We start from the raw sequence: 24,296 nt of genomic DNA on the forward strand, positions 1-24,296 counted from the left end.
ACCCTGCCCTCCCGCTCTTTCGGCCCCGCCCCGGGGCGCGGGGGGCGGGACTTTGGCTCGGGGGCGGTCCGCACGCGGTCCCCGCCTCCTTCTCCTCCCCAGGCCCCGCCCAGCGGCGCGGAGGGCCGGGCTCCAGCAAGGGGGGCGGTGGCCGCGGCGGTGACAGCCGCTCCCCGCCCCCGAGGCCGCCACGTCCCTCACGTACCACCCGGCCGAGCGGCGGAGCGGCGACCTGGCGCCCGGGGCTCCGGCTCCTCCGGCGCGGCTCGACATGAGGCTAGCGCGGCTGCTTCGCGTAGCCACCTCGGCCGGCCCGGGCCCCGGGCTGCGCGCCGCCGGCCCTAGCGTCAGCCGCAGCCTCACCTCGGACTCGGGCTCCGGCCCGGCGCCCGAACGCGGCGTTCCCGGCCAAGTGGACTTCTACGCGCGCTTCTCGCCATCCCCGCTCTCCATGAAGCAGTTCCTGGACTTCGGTGAGTAGGGCCCGGGCTTTGGGCCTTCCTGCGCAACCCTAGCCGGGATCTGCGGCCGCTAACCCGGGCCGGGCCCGGCCCGCGCGGGTGCCCTTACGTCTCCGGCGCGCCCCCTTCCTCAACGTCTCTCCTCCGGCGTTTCGGGCTCCTCCTCCGTCCCTCGCGGACGGATCCCTCTGCTCAGGTGCAGGCGTCCGCGCCCCAGAGAGATAACTGGGAGAGTGTGCCTTTTTCCCGTGTATTGTTGAAAAACAAGCCCGGGCTCCGAGCTCTTTTCAGCGCACGTGTGCACCTCCGCGCTCGCAGCCAGGCCCTTTCGGAAGAGGCCAGCCCGAGTGAGAGGCGAGTGTGCTGACACCTCCGGGAGTCGCGTTCAGATTCTGCAGAGTGCTGATAAATGCTTGGTTTTGCATATGATGATTACATAAAAGTGGCGTGCTGATAGGGGAAGCAGGTTCTGACTGGCCCGGTGTTTCATAGAATGTTTTCCTTGCCACTGGCTTAAGAGTTTCCACCAACCGTACAATTCATTTCGTCAACAAGAGTCCGCAGCACGTGTAAAGTGCATGGGTACAGTATGCTGTGGGGTTTGTTTACCGAAGTGACTCTCCACTTTCCTCTTTCTCAAATGAGTGCTTCCTGGTTTTCTCTAGAAAAGATGCAGAGGAATTGCAAAGTCAGGCATTTAACTTTAACTTATCATAGCAGGGCGCTAAGATGAAATGGGAAAACTAGTCAAGTCAAAATTTCAAATAGACAAGAGTTATCTTCTGCATTGTGAGTGCGGTTTGGTCACCAACGGATCACTAGTGGCTTGAAAGATAGCAGCGTAGTTAGCCACTTAATCTTAAACTTGTGGTTTACAGTGTCGATTTTGTTTGGTTCAAAGCTCTTCGTTTTTGTTTTTACCTTAAAATGACTGTAGTGTTATTAAGAGGTTGAATTTGACCTCTTTCCCAACTATGCCATTAAACTTCCACAAGAAAATGTTTTCTTTTAATACGATTATTCCTATTGACAATCTCGTTTTTGCTATGGTTGTCTCTTGCTAAAAGAGCAAATCAGTGAGTTTAAAATGCATCACTGAAATAACATGACTTTTTAGTTTGACTTTAAATGGAACTGCTTGCCAAACGCGATTCTACAGCTGTTCTGCTTAGCATCTTGAGTAGGAGTGGAGGAAGGAGCAGATTGCTTTCCAGGAATCAGACAATTAAATACAACCTACTGGGGGAGAAGCTTGAAGATGATCGCAGAGCAGGCATTGGCAGCTTTTGCTTTCTGTTGCCGGAAAGACTACTCTTCATTTACTCTTCGCGTATGGCAGTTAGTATAGTGGTTCTACCTGGACTCAGTGAATCTTCTCGTGAACATGTCAGAATTTCCACTGCTTCTTAGACAGGTTTTTCTTATAAACCTAAAGTTAGGAAACAAGTTTTTAAAACGATAGCAACAGGTTATATAGGATAGGCTTTTTACAGGTCCTACGTTAATCAGACTGCGCCTTGCTCAGACTTGCCTAGGTTGTCTTCGTTCTAAGATGGGAGATGTGAATAATGGAGACAGGAAAATAACCTCACTGATGCTCTACAGTGTGGTTGGAAGGTGGTTCAGAATGTCGCACAGCCCTAGAGACTGGACTGTCTTGTCCCTTGCTCCTCTTCTTGCCTTGTCGTTATGGTGATGATATCACTTGACAAATAACTGTGTGTTTCTCTCTGCCTTATGGCTTCCACTTACTGCTGTTCACACTGTATTTGGTTTCAGGATCTGTGAATGCTTGTGAAAAGACCTCATTTATGTTTCTACGGCAAGAGTTGCCTGTGAGATTGGCAAATATAATGAAAGAAATAAGTCTTCTTCCAGATAATCTTCTCAGGACACCGTCAGTTCAGTTGGTACAGAGCTGGTAAGATTCACTGTTCTTGTGTTTGCAATTTGAGTAGTGTTGTAGACTTTACCCAGAGTTAAAGCAAGTACTTTTTTACTCTGCAGTGGTGTCTCAAGGTAGTAGCAGCATTCCTCCTCCTTTGTTGGGGTGTATCTGGGCTTCAACCTGAATCCTGGACTGTACTACCTTTTGGTTTTGAAAAAACAATCAAATGCACAGAAATACAGACACTATATTTAAGATTTGTGTTATTAAATCTCCAAGGATGTTATTTTATAATGTAATAAAAATATCTACCATAAGTTGATAGTTACCTTTAATCCCTTCAATAACCTTGCCCAGTAGGCATCCGTTTTACAGATGAAGAAATGGAGGTACCTACAGATTAAGTCCTTTGCCTAAGGCAAAAACATTCATGGTAAAGCTGGGATTCAAACTCAGATTTGTTTGTCAGAGAAGGCAATGGCACCCCACTCCAGTGCATTGGAGAAGGAAATGGCAACCCACTCCAATGTTCTTGCCTGTAGAGTCCCAGGGACGGGAGAGCCTGGTGGGCTGCCGTCTATGGGTCACACAGAGTCGGACACAACTGAAGTGACTTAGCAGCAGCAGCAGCCAGTACTCTTGCCTGGGAAGTCCCATGGACGGAGGAGCCTGGTGGGCTGCAGTCCATGGGGTCGCTAAGAGTCAGACAGGACTGAGCGACTTCACTTTCACTTTTCACTTTCATGCATTGGAGAAGGAAATGGCAACCCACTCCAGTGTTCTTGCCTGGAGAATCCCAGGGACGGCAGAGCCTGGTGGGCTGCCATCTATGGGGTCGCACAGAGTCGGACACGACTGAAGCAACTTAGCAGCAGCTTAGCAGCAACTGCTTTATGTTGAAGTCAGATTAATAAAATGTGTTAAAGGGTATACATTTTTTTATAAACTAAATTTATCTTATTGAAGTATATCTTTATAAGTCACAGAAGTTAAAATATTTATTCTATCATTTAAAAACAATTAGAAGTTATTAGTGGCAAGCCACTCCAGTACTCTTGCCTAGAAAATCCCATGGATGGGGGAGCCTGGTAGGCTGCAGTACATGGGGTTGCTACAAGTTGGACGAGACTGAGCGACTTCACTTTTACTTTTCACTTTCACACAATGGAGAAGGCAATGGCAACCCACTCCAGTGTTCTTGCCTGGAGAATCCCAGGGACGGCAGAGCCTGGTGGGCTCCCGTCTATGGGGTCTCACAGAGTCGGACACGACTGAAGCGACTTAGCAGCAGCAGCAGCAGAAGTTATTAGAATTGTGTAGAAACTATGATCTCTCTTCTAAAAATGACAGTGGAGCTATTAAGGGTGTGCATGCATATGTGGCCACCTGTATGCAGCCTTTCTTGTTAATGTTATTAAAAGTGTTACTCTGTTAACCACTATACATTTCAAACAAAAGAGTTTGCCAGAGTTCAGTCTTAAATGGAAAGAGTCTTAAATGTTGCAAGGCATTTCCCAATTATGATTTATGGAGATCCTAGCTTTCCTGTTGTAACCAATATAATTATGGGAGAAGCTGATATAATGTCAACTTTTTAAAATAAGTGAAAGAAACATGACTGCTCCATAATTGATAATCCGATACTCTCCAGTCCAAAAATGAAATAGTTAGAAATGTGGTTTAAGTAAGAGACATTTGTTTAGGAACTCTGATGCAGGGAGAACAGATAATTTTCTATGGAGGTTTATTCCTTTTTAAAAAAAAAAATCATTAAAAGTAGAATATGTTACATTTTTTAAATATCGGTGCCTAACACATTGTAGATGTTGACAATTTAATGCCGAAAACTCTGCCTCTGTTCACTGGTGCTGAATTGAACCTTGAAGCCAGTTTTAGGTGAAGTAGAAAAGAATAGCTTTATTGCTTTGCCAGGCAAAGGAGGACACAGCAGGATCTTGCCCTGAAAAACTGTGTCCCAACCCAGGGATGTTTGGTGAAGAGTTTTATAGCAGTGGTTCAAGGAAGAGGTTGCTGATAATGATCAGTGTACATGCAGGCCTTTAATCTGGCCTCAGGTGGTCTCCTGATGTGCTTCTTGAGATTATCAAACCTTCTGGAATGAAAAATGCTAATATCTTTCCTTTGTTGTGCGTGTTAGTGCTGTAAAAGAATTCGGAGATGTGTATCTCTTGAGGGGAAACCAGACTGACTCCAGGTCTGCACTGTTGTCTCTTGGCCGCTTCTCCCTTGTCTCTGCATTCTCTCTCTTCCCTGATTAGCTCCTGTTTGAACCTGCCCTTTGGACCTCAAGGAAGGTCATGGAAACTGGAATCTATTCCCTACAAATATGAAATGGGAGACATGGAAAGGCTTCTGTGCCCAGGAGCCCCACAAGGTCCTGCTTGGTTTCAGTATCTTCTGAATAAAAGCATAATTGTTCTTGCCAGTGAAGAGTAAGGGTTAAGTCACGACAGTAGACTCAGAATCACTAGACTTTGGAATGCCTTGGCATGCTGTAGGGCATATTGTTTGTCAGAAACAACTTTCCAAACCAACATGGGGATTTGCAGATTTTTAAAACACTTTCACTGCCCCTGGATGTCTACTAAAATATGGCAGCTGAAGGTCCGGCCAAAGCAGACCCTACACTAAAGAAGGTCATTGAATGATAGGTGTTTTGGCTCTGGCCCTCCACTGCCATTGTGCTCTGCTGCATGACCTTCAGAGAGGATTTGACTTTCTTCATTTTGCTCCTTTACCAGGTGATTTGCTCCATCGTATTTTTAGATAAATTAAAAATGTGCATTTTCATGACTTTTGTGTTTTTGTTCAATTGTTTAGAAGAACCATGTGTTAGACTGTAGACTTTCAATAAGCATCTGCTGACTGGACGTACCATCTAAAATTAAGGTTTTAAAACAAAGACATTTAAATTTGATTCTTAGACCAGGGTAAGCTGGCCTCCACATTTTACTGAGACTAAGACAAGTTAAAGTCATTTGCCCAAGATCACATAATTGTTGGTGACAGACTCAGTTCCCGTGACCATCAGTATATTTATACTGTGATGTACAGTGGTAATTTTAAGAAATATAAAAACTACTTTGAGTAGAGAACTTTAAAAAAAGTAGGAAATTCTTAAATCAAATTTAACCTAAGCTTTTAGGAGAAAAGGTACCTTCTAATTACTGGCAGGGACTTTGCTTGAATGTGAATGGGTATACAAATCCCACTTCAACCATAGTTTGCTAAAAATTAATTAACAGTAAAGAAATGTTTAAAATGCCTCTTGATCATTTTCACAATATTAGACTTTCAAAATGTAAAAGAACAGTCTTACAAGGGGTTGATTTACATTTTAGGTATATCCAGAGTCTTCAAGAGCTTCTTGAGTTTAAGGACAAAAGTGCTGAAGATGCTAAAACTATTTATGAGTAAGTACAGTTGTTTTGCCTTATTTGAACATCATATAAAACATCATCATATACTCTTTGAACATCATATAAAAATGTAAATGTATTGCTATTGGATCATTTTAGGGAAATTGATTAACTTTTGGTTTTTCACTGCTTTAGAACATATGATGGTATATGTTTCTTGTCACAGTCCATACAGCCAGCCAGGTAACATAAATTCAGAAATTGGACTGGGCATAAGAAGAACTTCATGTTTCTCTTCACTCTAGTGTAAAGAAAGATGCAGTTCAAATCTGGTGATCTGATGTTGATGTGGTCTCAGGGCCACTTGGATGGTAGGAGACTGGTAAAGACTTGGTAATGAGCACTTGCTTCTAAAGGACAGCCTTTCAGCTCTACTGACCATTGCCGAGCAGAAACACTGCCCAGATCATATGATATGTGTGTGTGTGTTGGGGGGTGGGTATAAGAAAAGCTGCAAGTCTAGTTATTTTTGTTTTTTAAGTTAGATTTCCTAATTTTGAAAGATTGGAAACTAAACCTTCAACAAACACTGAAGGCCTGCAAGACAGAAACTTGTCTCTAGTTTATGAACTGTGGTCTGCGAGACAATGTAAGTAATGTGACCTATTAATAATCAACATACCAGGACTAATAAACCTCGTAATCCCCTAAGGCAAGTTACCTGCTTATTCCAGTGAATGTTACTCAGAACTTAAAGACTGTTTCTGTTGTTGTCCTCCAAGTCCATTACACATTTTTTTTTTTTACTGTCTTTAAAGGTGGTAGCAACATTTCACTTTTTAAACATGATTTTGGTTTGAAAATAACACCAAGAATTTGCGTAGGTATGCAGCAAAATTTACACAAATGATGTCACTTACTCTTTAAAATGACTCTACTGAAATAATACTATCTGTGCAAAAAGAGATGCTATCTGTGGACAAAAAGTCTTAAAATAGCATTAGGCTCACATGGACAGCAAATGGATTTAGACCCATCCAGTCTAACTTAAAAGTAAACCTTATGCTGAAAAACCTTCGGAAAATAGTCATTCAGACCTGAATTTTAAAAAAATATCGTGAGCAGCCAGGCAAAATAATACTGCTTTGGTTTTGACAAAAAAAGAGAGATGTGAAATAAATGATTAAGAAGTAACTAGAAATGATGAATTGTTTTCAAGGAGTTTGTTGTTTGTATTTTGGATTAACAGTTTGGTTTTAAAACTAATCATAAACTAGGAATTCCAAAAATATTTTGAGCAATGAGAGCATCATTGGAATAGGTTAATAGTAGTCAAGATGATGTCTCTGAAGACTTTGAATGAGGAAGCAGTCATTTGGAAGTGTGAGTTCTGATGGCTGTATTACAAGGTAGATTTTGTTACTTCACAACTAAGACTTCTTTCCTCTTTTATTTACTTCTTTAAATTAGCCATGCAGTTCAGTGCACTTTAGTCACTGGGTTGTGTCCGACTCTTTGTGACTCCATGGACTGCAGCACACCAGGCTTCTCTGTTTATCACCAACTCCCAGAGCTTGCTCAAACTCACGTCCATTGAGTCAGTGATGCCATCCAACCATCTTATCCTCTGTCATCCCCTTCTCTTCCTGTCTTCAGTCTTTCCCAGCATCAGGGTCTTTTCCAGTGAGTTATTTCTTTGCATCAGGTGGCCAAAGTATTGGAGCTTCAGCTTTAGCATCAGTCCTTCCAAAGAATAGTCAGGACTGATTTCCTTTAGGATGGACTGGCCAGATATCCTTGCAGTCCAAGGGACTCTCTCAAGAGTCTTCTCCAACACCACAGTTCAAAAGCATCAGTTCTTCAGCGCTCAGCTTTCTTTATGGTCCAGGTCTCACATCCATACATGACTACTGGAAAAACCATAGTTTTGACTAGACGGATGTCTGTTGGCAAAGCCATGCAGTAGTGTCTTCAAATGACAGAAATAGAAAAGCTGGATGGCTTGAAGATTTTTCTATGAACACACATTCACCTTTTTTTCTCCCATGTTTTTAAACTCATAGAATGGAATTAGAATTCCTTTCTACTTTTGTTAGTGGCCCTTTCTCTCTTGAACCTGGGAAATGGTTCCAAAACACATAGCCTTTATTGGCTCATTCATCTTCATTCCTTACAGAGCATGTGTTCTCTAGAAGCAAGTGCTCTGTCTTCTCTTATGCTGGCTGTGCCTGGATCCCATCCTCATAGCAGGTGTTGAAATAATCTTAGTTGATGATAGTTAAAGAAAACCCTTCACATTTGTAGGATTGTGTTTTGTGGCAGCCTTACTTTTAGGAGTTCCAAGAACATAATTACATTTTACAAGTTTTTTTTTTGTTTTGGAGTTTCTTAACATCCCCATGGAAAAGAAATGCAAAAAAGCAAAATGACTGTCTGAGGAGGCCTTACAAATAGCTGTGAAAAGAAGAGAAGCGAAAAGCAAAGGAGAAAAAGAAAGATATAAGCATCGGAATGCACAGTTCCAAAAAATAGCAAGGAGAGATAAGAAAGCCTTCCTCAGAGATCAATGCAAAGAAATAGAGGAAAACAACAGAATGGGAAAGACTAGAGATCTTTTCAAGAAAATTAGAGATACTGAGGGAACATTTCATGCAAAGATGGGCTCGATAAAAGACAGAAATGGTATGGACCTAACAGAAGCAGAAGATATTAAGAAGAGGTGGCAAGAATACACAGAAGAACTGTACAAGAAAGATCTTCATGACCCAGATAATCACGATGGTGTGATCACTGACCTAGAGCCAGACATCCTGGAATGTGAAGTCAAGTGGGCCTTAGAAAGCATCACTACGAACAAAGCTAGTGGAGGTGATGGAATTCCAGTTGAGCTATTCCAAATCCTGAAAGATGATGCTATGAAAGTGCATACTCAATATGCCAGCAAATTTGGAAAACTCAGCAGTGACCGCGGGACTGGGAAAGGTCAGTTTTCATTTCAATCCCAAAGAAAGGCAATGCCAAAGAATGCTCAAACTACCACACAATTGCACTCATCTCACATGCTAGTAAAGTAATGCTCAAAATTCTCCAAGCCAGGCTTCAGCAATATGTGAACCGTGAACTTCCAGATGTTCAAGCTGGTTTTAGAAAAGGCAGAGGAACCAGAGATCAAATTGCCAATATCTGCTGGATCATAGAAAAAGCAAGAGAGTTCCAGAAAAATACCTATTTCTGCTTTATTGACTATGCCAAAGCCTTTGACTGTGTGGATCACAATAAACTATGGAAAATTCTGAAAGAAATGGGAATACCAGACCACCTGACCTGCCTCTTGAGAAACCTATATGCAGGTCAGGAAGCAACAATTAGAACTGGACATGGAACAACAGATTGGTTCCAAATAGGAAAAGGAGTTTGTCAAGGCTGTATATTGTCACCCTGCTTATTTAACTTCTACGCAGAGTACATCATGAGAAACGCTGGACTGGAGGAAGCACAAGCTGGAATCAAGATTGCCTGGAGAAATATCAATAACCTCAGATATGCAGATGACACCACCCTTATGGCAGAAAATGAAGAGGAACTCAAAAGCCTCTTGATGAAAGTGAAAGAGGAGAGTGAAAAAGTTGGCTTAAAGCTCAACATTCAGAAAACGAAGATCATGGCATCCGGTCCCATCACTTCATGGGAAATAGATGGGGAAACAGTGGAAACAGTGTCAGACTTTATTTTTCTGGGCTCCAAAATCACTGTAGATGGTGACTGCAGCCATGAAATGAAAAGACGCTTACTCCTTGGAAGGAAAGTTACAACCAACCTAGATAGCATATTCAAAAGCAGAGATATTACTTTGCCAACAAAGGTCTGTCTGGTCAAGGCTATGGTTTTTCCTGTGGTCATGTATGGATGTGAGAGTTGGACTGTGAAGGAGGCTGAGCACCGAAGAATTGATGCTTTTGAACTGTGGTGTTGGAGAAGACTCTTGAGAGTCCCTTGGACTGCAAGGAGATCCAACCAGTCCATCCTAAAGGAGATCAGTCCCGGGTGTTCATTGGAAGGACTGATGCTGAAGCTGAAACTCCAGTACTTTGGCCACCTCATGCGAAGAGTTGATTCATTGGAAAAGACCCTGATGCTGGGAGGGATTGGGGGCAGGAGGAGAAGGGGACGCCAGAGGATGAGATGGCTGGATGGCATCACCGACTCGATAGACATGAATTTTCGTGAGCTCTGGGAGGTGGTGATGGACAGGGAGGCCTGGCATGCTGTAATTCACGGGGTCACAAAGAGTCGGACACGACTGAGCAACTGAACTGAACTAACATCTCTATAGAGATGGTATATTTTATTATCTGAAATATACTTAAATAAGTGTAAGAAAACATGCCTTGATGCTTCTTTTACTGAATTAGGCATTTCTTGTCTAGTATAATTGGCTAAATTTACATTTTAGTATCACATTCACTTGCCAAAATATTTGGCTGTTTTGACAGACAGGTTTGTTTAGCTTTACAGACACTGTGATACGGATCAGGAACCGACACAATGACGTGATACCCACAATGGCTGAAGGTGTGGTTGAATACAAGGAGAGCTTCGGGGTGGATCCTGTCACCAGCCAGAATGTTCAATATTTTTTGGATCGTTTCTACATGAGTCGAATTTCAATTAGAATGTTACTTAATCAGCACTGTAAGTGTCTGGAAGTCAAGAGAAGAAGCTAAATAATCTGTGTTGGTACATTTTACATTTATTTAGAAAACTTCCTTTTAGGGAGAATATTTACTTTTACTTTTTTTTTGTATTAAGGAAAGCAAATAGACTGCCATTGAAAGGAGGTTTTTAAATTTATGTTTAACGTTATGTAGAATGTTTATGTTTTAAGGAAAATACTTGTTCTACTGTTTGATACCAATTAGAGAAACAGTATTGAAATCCAGACAGCGGCATTATGTATTTTAGCGTATTTTATTTGTTTTTTAATTTTTTATAGCTTTATTATTTGGTGGAAAAGGCAAAGGAAGCCTATCTCATCGGAAACACGTCGGAAGTATAAATCCCAACTGCAGTGTGGTTGAAGTTATTAAAGGTAAATGCGTTTCTCCTTTCAGGAAGAATGCCAATTCAGAACTGTTGAGTGCTATTAAAACAGTTATTTGAATCATGAGATAAAATGATATAACCCATGCATAGGTTTGAAAATGCCTTTATAATGCTAATTGTGCACTATGTATAGGATGAATGTTTTGTTGATGCCGTGCTTTATTAGGCAAAAGGTGAAGATATTATGAGAGTATCTATTTGACTTCAAAATATTTCCTTATTCCCTCCTTTCTAATTCCCTATATTGAAGCCATAATTCATAATAGTTTGGCTTGTATCTTGCCACAGCTTTTTCTGTTTGAACCATATATGCTTGTGCACGCACATAATTGTTGGTCTTACATTGCTGTTTTTGGAACATGGGGTAGTTTGTGTATGTTTTTCTATAAATTTACAAACATCGTGCCATGTGTAGTACACGTGGGTATACACCAGGTCTTTGAATGACTGTTAGGGATGTATCAGACTGTATTAATCCGTACTCCTATTGATGCATATTTCTGTTGTTTCTATCACCAACAATATTACAGTAGACATCCTTATATATGTGCTGACTTTTGCTAGTATTTTAGAAGGCAGGGTTTCTAGAATTAAAAAAATTTTAAATGTATTTAAAATTTTATAACTCCAAAAATGTATCAAACAATGAATGAAAGTGAGTATTCCCTAAACCCTTACCAACTCTAAATTTTATTTACATGTATTGTAAATATTTTCTTCAATCTGCTGGTTTTCTTTTTACTTTGTTTATGGTTTCTTTTTCCATACAGATATTTGAAAATTTTTTGGTAATCATATCTGTCACTTTTTGCTTTATACGGCCTTAGGCTTTGTCATGTCATACTTTAAAAAGACCGTCCCCAAACTAAGATTGTTAAAGTATATTTTTTTCTCTAGAAAGCTTTAAAATTTCATTTGTTTATATATTATTGCCATCTTCATGAAGCAGAAGTAAATTTATTTAATGACTTTTTTGTTTTGATTCACACTAGATGGCTATGAAAATGCTAGGCGTCTGTGTGATTTGTATTATATTAACTCTCCCGAACTAGAACTTGAAGAACTAAATGGTAAGCCTGATGCCTTTTCCTAAATGATTAGTGTTATGATTACCTGAGAAGGAATGATAAGTTAGATTTGTTTTAATATAAAACAACTTGTTTATTGGATATGAAAGCTGAGGGAGAGAAATCATGTTAAAAATATTTGTATTTATGTGTGTGTACGTATATATGTATATTTTTTAATTTAGTTGGATTTTTTCTGAAAGACATTTTGCCTTTTTCTTTCCCATTTTCATTATTTTAATTGATAATATTGATTCTTTGCATATTTTTTATTTCCTGGTTAGTCACAGAAAAAAGTGATCCTCCTCTGGTGGCTCAGATGGTAAAGAATCTGCCTGCAATGCAGGAGACCTGGGTTTGATCCCTGGGTCGGGAAGACCCCTTGGAGAAGGGAATGGCTTACCCACTCCAGTAGTCTTGCCTGGAGAATTCCATGGACAGAGGAGCCTGAGCCTGGTGGGCTACAGTCCATGGGGTCGCAAAGAGTCAGACACGACTGAGCGACTAATGCTTTCAAGAAAATTACATCTGACTTTTATATGTACTTCATGGGGTCGCGAAGAGTCGGACGCGACTGAGCGACTGAACTGAATGTAAGGTTTACCCTTTAAGATTTCTACTTCCTGAGTTTCAAACCAATTTTTTATTGTCGAGGAAGTAAAGACTGGAGATGTGAAAGAAGAAAGAAAGATGTCCATCTGTTGGAGACTCTGATTATCTCTGATGGTCTTCTTTTGGACACAAAAGGTTTAGATGCCTCGGAAGGAGATTGATGAGTCTCTCTCTGTCTTCCCTGGAGGTAGGGTAGTTTGACAGAGGGAGACATTACCTCAGTTAGAATGACCCTGTAAGAAGCATAAAATTAAATAGGCTTCTGCTGAGTTGTATTCTGGACCTTAGAGTGGGAGGGCAGTGGAAGAAGTTGCCCCATTGAAAATAGAGTTGCCTGGTTTTTCTAAAGCCATAATAGTACATTCAGTGAATAAGAACCACAAGGCGCAAGTGACAGTTTGGGAACCTGAACTGCTGTGGGAAGTTTCCAGATGTACCATCTGTGTTTCCCAGAGCCAGTTTATTCATTGGAGAGTCCAGCTTATTGGCTGAATGAGAATTCTGAGGTATGGCGACTCTTACTCCTTTACTGAAAGTTCTGGTTTGCTTATTATCTGTTCTCTACCCCCAGCTAGGCTCCTCTTACATGTTTGAATGTAGAATTAGTGGCCCTTGATAAGTCAATACTAGCTCAAAGTTTTTATTTGAGTCTATATGCACAGAAATGCCCAGAATAAAACAAAGCATCCCACCTGGGTGAAACAATTAAAAAATGGCTTTTTAAAGAAACAATGTATTTATGTGAGTTGGACCATGGAATTTAAAGACTTTAACACTTCTTTTTGGAAGGAAAAAATTCTGACCGTAAGACTGAGTGTCTTAAACAGACTCAACCATCATAGACAAGAATGGGAAGATGGGTTGGTAGATGGTTATGCAGGATTGCAAGAGTGACTGCAGGACTCATGTTGTCACAGGCAGGTATAAATTGTGTGAGCCTGGCATTCAAACACAGATACAGTAAAAAACTGGTGTAGCCCTTCTCCCCCCAGTAGTACTATCCTCCATAGTAAATGTTTTCTTTTCAGCACTACACAATATATTCTTTAAAATGCTTTAAGCACATCTCTCTGTACTTTCATATTTTTCTCTTCTGCTCTGTAGCAAAATCACCAGGACAGCCAATACAAGTGGTTTATGTACCATCCCACCTCTATCACATGGTGTTTGAACTTTTCAAGGTTTGTAACATAGTATTACATCACCTTTATCAGTCCTTTCCTAAGGTTAGGAATCTGCTTTGAAAGTTTAAATACTCTACCAGGTTTTCCTCAGTTTCATTAAAAGATGCCCTTTGGTGTTTCATGGCACATCAGTGCAGATAAGCTGTTGGTCAACACTGATGCCCTCAGTGTAGTGGTAAGCTCAGACCTGGGGCTCAGAAAGACCTGGATTTGAATTCCAGTTCTGCCACCTAAGATGTGTGTGACCTTGTGCAAGTCTCTCAACCCCAAGCCTCAGTTTCCTCCTCTGTCAAACAAGGATATTATTATTATCCAGGTTATTACAAAGATTGAGAATAATATCCTAAATGTCTTATACAATGGCAGCACGTTATACGTGTTTGATACAATTTTATTTGTATTTTTACAAAGCAAAATGTTTAGAAGAATGATTCTCCACCCCTAAAGGACCACAGTCCCACTGTCATACACATTGTTGTATGCATTTTTTTGGAGAAAGTCACTTACATTGACTTATGTGACTTCTGCTGTTATATTTGCTCTTTAAAACAAAATTTGAAAACTAAATACAATTGTGCTCGTAATGTTGAGAGTACATTTTTTTCTCAGCACCATACCAAAGACAGTTGCTGGTAGACAGGAAAGTGTGTGATGAGGAGTATGGGTCCATGGGGCTGAAAATATTACCCCACATCAAGCCTGTAGTCTCTCTCAGTGTGGTTACCATGTCTTCAGCCAGGAGCAGGTGGAAGAGAGATGAGGTGGCCTTCAGCCTGATCATGAAAAAAGAAAAATACACTGAAACATAGAAAAACTGGCTGACTGTCTTAGAATAACAAAGATTGAAAAATGGTCTTGGTTCTAAGACAGCAAGAATGTATCTAATATTTTACAAAAATCTTTCTACCAAAGTGGTTAAATGAATAAACGATTTGCACTTAAAGGATTAAAAGTAATTTTTTCCTTGAAATTTCAGTCACCTAAAGATCTCATTCCCTATGATGCTTAATAAAAGAAACATTACCATATTATGTAACAGACTTTATATCATATCAGTAATAATGGCTTCCATCTGAAACCTGATCTTAAACGGCCTTCGGTAGAGATGACAGAATCTCTTCCTTGGGAGACTCTGTCCTGATTGGTGTTCCAGGGCTACACACTCCAAGTGCAGTCCAGCCTTTTGCCTTTTAAACTGTATCTAGTCTTGGCAGTTCCTGCTTCAACGCTACATGTCGTGTTATTGCTTAGTGCTTATGCTCTGTTGACATCGTGTACCCTGTGTCCTTTAGAAATTGGTCAAAACTGTTTTACTGTGTAAATAAATATTCTGGTTTCCAATTAGTAGTAAATTAGATTTATTTCTACATCATAATAAGACTTGCTATTAGTACTAAATGAAAAAAATCGCTTTTTCTTAATTTATGCAATTATGACAGCAGTTTATGACAATTAAAATGGTTCTTTAAAATAGAGATGAGACTGTTTTCAAAAATAAGATTTGCCCATTGTCTCCCAAATTATAAAAATATTTGGGTAGAATTTTCTGCTTTCATATAAAGCTAGTTAAAAATGTTGAGATTCTGATTTTAGAAAATATTCAGAATTTAGTTGGGATTTTTACCTACCAAGTCCTCCAAAACTGACTTATTTTTTAGAAGTAGTTCTTTAAGTTTAGTTATGAATTACAATTCTTAGGCATGTTTTCATTAAAATTTTTAAAAATATCAAGGAGTGCATATATACTTGAAAATTGTACTTAATTTCTCTCCTTCTTTAAAGTTGTATCTTTAACATAACCCTTATGTATTTCAGAATGCAATGAGAGCAACGATGGAGCATCATGCTGACAAAGGTGTTTATCCGCCTATTCAGGTCCATGTCACACTGGGTAAAGAGGATTTGACTGTGAAGGTAAGTGCTGTTTTTTTAAATTTTTAAAAACTAATGTACAGACATGTACATGTTTTCCAGAAGACATAATTTATTCTTAGAAAGAAAGAAATCCTGTTCCTTCTAGATAATAAGCACATCGTTTCATTTATCTGGCAGGTTATGAAATTTTCCCGTGAGTCCGTTTCTGTTCTGACCCTTCATCCAGATGATTCAGGTTAAAGTAAACCCTGGAGACAGACAGTTTTGTAGAATCATGTCTGTCTAGTTTGATATCTACTTTGATAAGTAAAATCTAAAATATTTGGGTATTTACAGTATTATGTAGATAGTACATAATTTCTCCTTTTTAAACAATGTTTTAAAATCTGCTTTTAAGTGTTTCATTTGATTTTCCTAACAGCTCTTCAGTAAGGGGCAAAGGTAATTTTATTCTCAATTTTACAGAAACTAGACACAGTGATTAGCTCATTATTAAATAGCCAATAAATGACACAGGACAGGATGTCAGTCCTTTGACCCCTGTTAAGTTTCTGAGTCGTCCAACTCTTTGTGATGCCATGGACTCCTGCACGCCAGGCTCCTTTATCCTCCATAATCTCCCTGAGTTTGTTTAAATTCATGTTCATTGACTCTAGTCCCAAGCCTTTTCTACTACATTTTTCTTAGATAGCTCAGTTTCTTAGAGTATGATGATGTTTCTCTTTTTTAAATAATCATTTAAAATTTTGTATTGAATTAATAAATGCAGAGAGATGAAAATGAAATATGTCAGTTCCTTGCCACTTGTAGGTCACTACTCAGAGACAGTCTTTTTGTTGTTTCTTTTCATATTGCTGTAGTTGAAAGACATTGTCTAATATTGCTGTTTATGAAATTAAAATTTTTTTAACAGCAAATATTGGCTTTTGGTTATGGTAGCTTAGGAGTTAGCTCTCTTAGAGCATCTCCCCTCTCAGTTGCCTAGCCTCAGTTGCCATTTTCCCAGTATTTAAGTCCATACGTGGAATTCCAGACTAGAAATAATCATCTTTCAGAGACTTTGAAGATATCTAGTGTTTTTTTTTAAATACACAATTCAGTGGTTTTTAGTGTGTTCACAAGGTTGTGTACCCATACCACTGTTTAATTTCAGAACATTTTTCTCAATCCCAAGAAAAAAACCAGTGCTCTTTAACAGTCACTCCTCATTACTCCCTCTCCCCACCCTTTGGCAACCACTAATCCACTTTCTGTGTATGGACTTCCCTATTTTGGACACTTCATAAAAATTCAGTCATACAATATGTAGTCTTTTGTGACTGACTTCTTTCACTCAATATAATGTTATAGCATGTAGCCATTCATTTTTTTTTGTTGTTGTTTTATAAATAATGCTGCCATTTGTGTATAAGTGAACATTGGTTTTCGGGTCTCTTATGTATATACCTAAAAGCTGAATTGTCTATAGGTAACTCTGTTTAACTTCTGAGGAATACCAAACTCATTTTAAAAGTGACTGTACCATTTTACATTTCCATCAGTAATGAGTGAAGGTAGCAATATTTCCACATCCTTACCAACATTTGTTATTGTCAGTCTTTTTGATTATAGCCATTCTATTAGATGATAGCCATTCTAATTCTAATATTTCATGGTATTTTTTTTTAAGTGTCAATTAAGATTCTTTGCTCAGTTTTTAAGTAGGTTGTCTTTTTATTGTTGAATTGTAAGAGTTTTCTCCATTTGTTTATTTTCTATTCTTGATACTAGTCCCTGATGAGATATATGATTTGCCAGTGTTCTCCCATTCTGTGGCTTACCTTTTCACTTTCTTGAGTGTTCTTTGAAACACAAAGATTTTAATTTTGAAGAATTTTAATTATTCTGTTTTTTTTCACTTATTGCTTGTGCTTTTAGTGTCACATGCAGGAAGCCATTGCCTAATTCAAAAGTCACAATAATATATGCCTTTGTTTCTAAGAGTTTTAAAGTTTCAGTTCTTACATTTAGGTCTTTGATCCATTTTGAGTTAATTTTTGTAAATGATTTGAAGTAGGGAATCCAGTTTCATTCTTTTGCCTGTAGATAATCTGGTTGTCCCAGTACCATTTGTAAAAAGACTATTTTTTCGCATTTGAATTTTCTTGTCATCATTGTCAAAATTTAATTGCTTATAAATGTATAGGTTTATTTCTGGATTCTCAATTCTATTCCATTGGTCTGCATATCTCTCCTTAGGAACATTTTGATTATTATTTCTTGGTTGTAAATTTTGAAATTGGCAAATGTGCTTCCTCAAACTTTTGTTGTTCTCTTTCAACGTTTTTTGGCTATTGTGGGTTCCACGCATTTTCATAAGAATTTTAGGTATCAGTGTGTTAGTTTCTGCAAAGAAACATCAGCTTGAGTTTTTATGGGGATCAAGTTCATTGTTTAAATCAAGTAAGTCTTCCAGTTTGTGAACAACAGGATTTCTTTACACTTATTTAAATCTTTTTTCCAGCAATGTTTTCTGACTTTCAGTGCACAAGTCTTACACTTCATCTATTAAGTTTGTACTTAGATATTTCATTCTTTTTGGGGCTTTTTAAGTGGAATTGTTTTCTTAATTTAATTTTTGAATTATATATTGCCAGTATATAAGAATATAAGTGATTTTTGTGTATTGATCTTGTATCTTGCAACCTTGCCAAAGTCATTTATAAGTTCTTATAATATTTTTTGTGACCGCCTTAGGATTTTCTCTACACAAGATCATGTCATCTACAAATGGAGATAATTTTACTTCTTCCTTTCCAATCTGATTTTTTTTTCTTTGCCTAATTGGTGTGTCTAGAACCTCTAGTACAGTGCTGAATAGAACTGGTATCTTTTTCTTTTGCTGATCTTAGGAGAACTTTTAGTCTTTTTTTTCTTCTTCCATGTTTATTTTTGTTGTTCAGTCACTAAATCATGTCCAACTCTTCGATATAATGAGCTATTTTTTTATTATGCTATTAAGAACAAACATTTATTTACTTATTCAACTGAATTCATTAAGTATTTGATCTGGGCTTAATAACCCTCTCAATTCCCTGGCTTTTGGCACATTTTAGACAACACCCTTATAGCAGAAAACAAAGAATAACTAAAGAACCTCTTAGTGAATGTGAAAGAGGAGAGTGATAAAGTTGGCTTAAAATTCAATGTTCAGAAAACTAAGATCATGGGCATCTGGTCCCATCACTTGAACACAAATGGGAAAACAATGGAAACAGTGAGATACTTTATTTTTTGGGGCTCCAAAATCACTGCAGATGGTGACTGCAACCATGAAATCAAGACACTTGCTCCTTGAAAGAAAAGCTATGACCAACCTAGACAGCATATTGAAAAGCAGAGACATTACTTTGCCAACAAAAGTCTGTCTAGTCAAAGCTATGGTTTTTCCAGTAGTCATGTATAGATGTGAGAATTGGGACCATAAAGAAAGCTGAGTGCTAAAGAATTGATGCTTTTGAACGGTTGGAGAAGACTGTTGAGAGTCCCTTGGACAGCAAGGAGATCCAACCAGTCCATCCTAAAGGAAATCAGTCCTGAATATTCATTGGAAGGACTGATGCTGAAGTGGAAACTCCAATACTTTGGCCATCTGATGTGAAGAACTGACTCATTGGAAAAGACCCTGATGCTAGAAAAGATTGAAGGCAGGAGGAGAGGAGAATGATAGAGGATGAGATGGCTGGATGGCATCACCAACTTGATGGACATGAGTTTGAGTAAACTCCGGGAGTTGGTGATGGACAGGAAAGCCTGGTGTGCTGCAGTCCATGGGGTCGCAAGAGTAGCATGTGACTGAGTGACTGAACTGAACTGATGCACACAGCTGGGGCTTCCCAGGCGGCACTAGTACAGAGAACTTGCCTGCCAGTGCAGGAGACTGAGAGACTCGCATCTGATCCCTGGGCAGGGAGGACCCCCTGGAGGAGGAAATGGCAATCCGCTCCTGTATTCTTGCCTGCAAAATTCCATGGACAGAGGAGCCTGGATGGCTGTAGTCCATGAGGTCGCAAAGAGTTGGATGCGACTGAAGGACTGAACATACAGCACATACATACAAGTTAGGTTTCCTTTAAAGTGGAAGCTTTCAGTCTTCATCACTAAGCGTGATATCAGCTGTGGGTTTTTTGTAAATACTGTTCATGAGGTTGAGAAAGCTTACTTTCATTCCTAGTTTGTTAAGTATATATCATGAAACTGGCTTCCCTGACTCAGTGGTTAAAGAATCCGCCTGCCAGTGCAGGAGACATGAGTTTGATCCCTGGGCTGGGAAGATCTCCTGGACGAGGAAATGGCAACCCACTCCAGTATTCTCGCTGGGAAATACCATGGACGGAGGAGGCTGGTGGGCTACAATTCATGGGGTCACAAAAGAGTCAGGCAGGACTTAGTGACTAAACAACGACTACAACAGTATCATGAGAGGATGTTGGATTTTATCAGATGCCTTCTCTGGGTAGATTGGGATGATTATGTGGTGTTTGTTCTGAAGTCTACCAGTTGGTGTATTAGAATGATTGATTTTTGTGTGTTGAACCAACCATGCATTTTGGGGATAGGCCTCACTTTCTACATTTTTTTGAGGATTTTCGCATTGATATGCATAAGAGATATTTATCAGTATGTAGTTTCTTGTGATATCTTTGTCTGCTTTTGATATCAGGTAATACTGGCCTTCTTGAATAAGTTGAGAAGTTCTCCTTCCTTGTCTGTATTTTAGAAGGTTTTGAAGGATTTGTATTCATTCTTTAAATGTTTGGTAGAATCCACCAGTGAAGCCATTTGGGCCTGTTCTTTTCTTTGTGAGAAGAGTTTTGATTACCAGTTCAATCTCTTCATTTGTTATACATCTATTCGGATTTTCTATTTCTTTCTGAGTTACTTTCTGTAGTTTGTCTAAGAATTTGTCAATTTCACCTAGGTTTTCTTATTTATTGGTACACAGTTGTTCATGGTTTCCCATCATAATCCCTTTTGTTTTCTGTAATTTTGGTAGTTGTTGTTGTTGTTGAGTTGCCAAATCATGTCCGACTCTTCATGACCCCATGGACTGCAGCACACCAGGCTTCCTTGTCCCTCATCATCCCTGGAGGACACCCAAGTTCATGTCCATTCAGTCAATGATGCCATCCAACCATCTCATCCTCTATTACCCTCTTCTCCTCCTGCCTTCAATCTTTTCCAGCATCAGGGTCTTTTCCAAGTCAGCTGTTCACATCAGGTGGCCAAAGAATTGGAGCTTCAACTTCAGCATCAGTCCTTCCAATGAATATTCAGGATTGATTTCCTTTAAGATTGACTGGTTTGATCTCCATGCTTTCCAAGGGACTCTTAATAAGAGTCTTCTCTAGCACCACAATTCAAAAGCATCAATTCGTCAGTGCTCTACCTTCTTTATTGTCCAGTTTTCAAATCCATACATGACTACTGGAAAGACCATAGCCTTGACTCTGCGGACCTTTGTCAGCAAAGTGATATCTTTGCTTTTTAACACAGTCTAGGTTTCTCATAGCTTTCCTGTTTGGAAGGAATCATCTTTCAATTTCATGGCTACAGTCACCATCCACAGTGAATTTAGAGCCCAGTAAGAGGAAATCAGTCACTGCTTCCACCATTTCCCCTTCTGTTTGCCATGAAGTGATGGGACCAGATGCCATGATCTTCAATTCGGTTCAATTCAGTCGCTCAGTCATGTCCGACTCTTTGCAACCCCATGGACTGTAGCACGCCATGCCTCTCTATCACCAACTCCCAGAGTTTACACAAACTCATGCCCATTGAGTCGGTGATGCCACCCAACCATCTCATCCTCTGTCATCCCCTTCTCCTCCCGCCTTCAATCTTTCCCAGCATTAGGATCTTTTCAAATGAGTCAGCTCTTCGCATCAGGTGGCCAAAGTATTGGAGTTTCAGCTTCAACACCAGTCCTTCCAGTGAATATTCAGGACTGATTTCCTTTAGGGTGGACTGATTGGATCTCCTTGGAGTCCAAGGGACTCTCAAGAGTCTTCTCTAATACCATAGTCACATGCATGGGGAGGCCATGATCTTAGATTTTTTTAATATTGAGTTTTAAGCTGGCTTTTTCACAATCCTCCTTCACCCTCATCTAGAGACTTTAGTTCTTCTTTGCTTTCTGCTGTTAGAGTGGTATCATCTGTATATCTGAGGTTGTTGATATTTCTCTTGGCAATCTTGATTCCAGCTTGTAACTCATCCAGCCCAGGGTTTTGCATAATATGCTCTGTGTATAAGTTAAGCAAACAGAGTGACAGTAAACAGCTTTGTGATACTCCTTTCTCAATCCTGAACCAGTCAGTTGTCCCATGTCCAGTTTTAACTTATGCTTTTTGACCTGTATACAGGTTTCTCAAGAGACAGGTAAGGTTGTCTGGTGTTCTCATCTCTTTAAGAGTTTTCCACAGTTTGTTATGATCCACACAGTCAATGAAACATAGGTAGATGTTTTTCTGCAATTCCCTTGCTTTTTCTATGATCCAGCGAATGTTTGATCTCTGGTTCCTCTGCCTTTTCTAAACCCAGCTTGAACATCTGGAAGTGCTCGTTTCATGTAATGCTGAAGCCTAGCTTGGTGGATTTTGAGCATAACCTTACTAGTATGGGGGGGCTTCTTTGGTGGCTCAGATGGTAAAGAATCTGCCTGCAATGCAGGAGACCCAGGTTTGCTCCCTAGGTCAAGAAGATCCCCTGGAGAAGGGCATGGCAACCCACTCCAATATTCTTGCCTGGAGAATTCCATGGACAGAGGAGCCTGTCCATGGAATCAAGAAAATCAGAGATATCAAAGGAACATTTCATGCAAAGATGAGCTCGATAAAGGACAGAAATGTTATGGACCTAACAGAAGCAGAAGATATTAAGAAGAGATGGCAAGAATATACAGAAGAACTGTACAAAAATGATCTTCACGACCCAGAGAATCATGATGGTGTGATCACTGACCTAGAGCCAGACATCCTGGAATGTGAAGTCAAGTGGGCCTTAGAAAGCATCACTACGAACAAAGCTAGTGGAGGTGATGGAATTCCAGTTGAGCTATTCCAAATCCTGAAAGATGATGCTGTGAAAGTGCTGCACTCAATATGCCAGCAAATTTGGAAGACTCAGCAGTGGCCACAGGACTGGGAAAGGTCAGTTTTCATTCCAATCCCAAAGAAAGGCAATGCCAAGGAATGCTCAAACTACCGCACAATTGCACTCATCTCACATGCTAGTAAAGTAATGCTCAAAATTCTCCAGGCCAGGCTTCAGCAATATGTGAACTGTGAACTTTCTGATGTTCAAGCTGGTTTTAGAAAAGGCAGAGGAACCAGAGATCAAATTGCCAACATCCGCTGGATCATAGAAAAAGCAAGAGAGTTCCAGAAAAACATCTATTTCTGCTTTATTGACTATGCCAAAGCCTTTGACTGTGTGGATCACAATAAACTATGGAAAATTCTGAAAGAGATGGAAATACCAGACCACCTGACCTGCCTCTTGAGAAACCTATATGCAGGTCAGGAAGCAACAGTTAGAACTGGACATGGAACAACAGACTGGTTCCAAATAGGAAAAGGAGTTTGTCAAGGCTGTATATTGTCACCCTGCTTATTTAACTTATATGCAGAGTACATCGTGAGAAATGCTGGACTGGAAGAAACACAAGCTGGAATCAAGATTGCTGGGAGAAATATCAATCACCTCAGATATGCAGATGACACCACCCTTATGGCAGAAAGTGAAGAGGAACTCAAAAGCCTCTTGATGAAAGTGAAAGTGGAGAGTGAAAAAGTTGGCTTAAAGCTCAACATTCAGAAAACGAAGATCATGGCATCCGGTCCCACCACTTCATGGGAAATAGATGGGGAAACAGTGGAAAGTGTCAGACTATTTTTCTGGGCTCCAAAATCACTGCAGATGGTGACTGCAGCCATGAAATGAAAAGATGCTTACTCCTTGGAAGGAAAGTTATGACCAACCTAGATAGCATATTCAAAAGCAGAGACATTACTTTGCCAACAAAGGTTCGTCTAGTCAAGGCTATGGTTTTTCCTGTGGTCATGTATGGATGTGAGAGTTGGACTGTGAAGAAGGCTGAGTGCTGAAGAATTGATGCTTTTGAACTGTGGTGTTGGAGAAGACTCTTGAGAGTCCCTTGGACTGCAAGGAGATCCAACCAGTCCATTCTGAAGGAGATCAGCCCTGGGATTTCTTTGGAAGGAATGATGCTAAAGCTGAAACTCCGGTCCTTTGGCCACCTCATGCGAAGAGTTGATTCATTGGAAAAGACCCTGATGCTGGGAGGGATTGGGGGCAGGAGGAGAAGGGGACGACAGAGGATGAGATGGCTGGATGGCGTCACTGACTCGATGGACGTGAGTCTCAGTGAACTCTGGGAGTTGGTGATGGACAGGGAGGCCTGGTGTGCTGCGATTCATGGGGTCGCAAAGAGTCAGACATGACTGAACAACTGATCTGATCTGATCTGATCTGAGGAGCCTGACGGGCTACAATCCATGGGGTCTCAAAGAGTCGGACGTGACTGAGCAACTAACACACACTTACTAGCATGGGAGATGAGTGCAGTTTTCTGGTGTTTGAACATTTTTTTAGTACTTTCCTTCTTGAGGATTGGGATGAGCATTGACCTTTTCCAGCCCTGTGGCCACTGCTGGGTTTTCCAA

General features: G+C 40.1%; 1 protein-coding gene across 9 annotated transcripts in view; it reads left to right on the plus strand.

Moving 5' to 3' along the window:
- The first annotated feature begins 107 nt into the window (after positions 1–107).
- PDK1 (pyruvate dehydrogenase kinase 1) overlaps positions 108–24,296 on the plus strand; it is a 39,882-nt gene continuing 15,693 nt past the window's right edge. The window contains exons 1-9 of one of the 9 annotated variants that reach the window (XR_015147777.1): positions 108–473; positions 2,241–2,382; positions 5,712–5,783; positions 10,237–10,421; positions 10,723–10,818; positions 11,825–11,902; positions 12,558–12,698; positions 13,301–13,428; positions 15,511–15,609. Coding sequence is in view for 5 of the 9 variants with exons in the window: in XM_086358389.1 (XP_086214515.1) it covers positions 272–473; positions 2,241–2,382; positions 5,712–5,783; positions 10,237–10,421; positions 10,723–10,818; positions 11,825–11,902; positions 13,616–13,692; positions 15,511–15,609 (951 nt within the window). In the remaining 4 variants the exon portion in view is untranslated. Of the gene's footprint in view, positions 474–2,240; positions 2,383–5,711; positions 5,784–6,279; positions 6,379–10,236; positions 10,422–10,722; positions 10,819–11,824; positions 12,493–12,557; positions 12,762–13,300; positions 13,429–13,615; positions 13,693–15,510; positions 15,610–24,296 lie in introns of those variants that run through there. The other 8 variants (XR_015147790.1, XR_015147783.1, XM_086358389.1 and 5 more) reach the window with 8 other exon arrangements.

The sequence above is a fragment of the Bos grunniens genome, chromosome 2 (genome assembly GCF_055505025.1).
Source record: "Bos grunniens cultivar Pamir isolate PY7600 chromosome 2, Bosgru_T2T1.0, whole genome shotgun sequence".
In the NCBI taxonomy this organism is placed as follows: domain Eukaryota; kingdom Metazoa; phylum Chordata; class Mammalia; order Artiodactyla; family Bovidae; genus Bos; species Bos grunniens.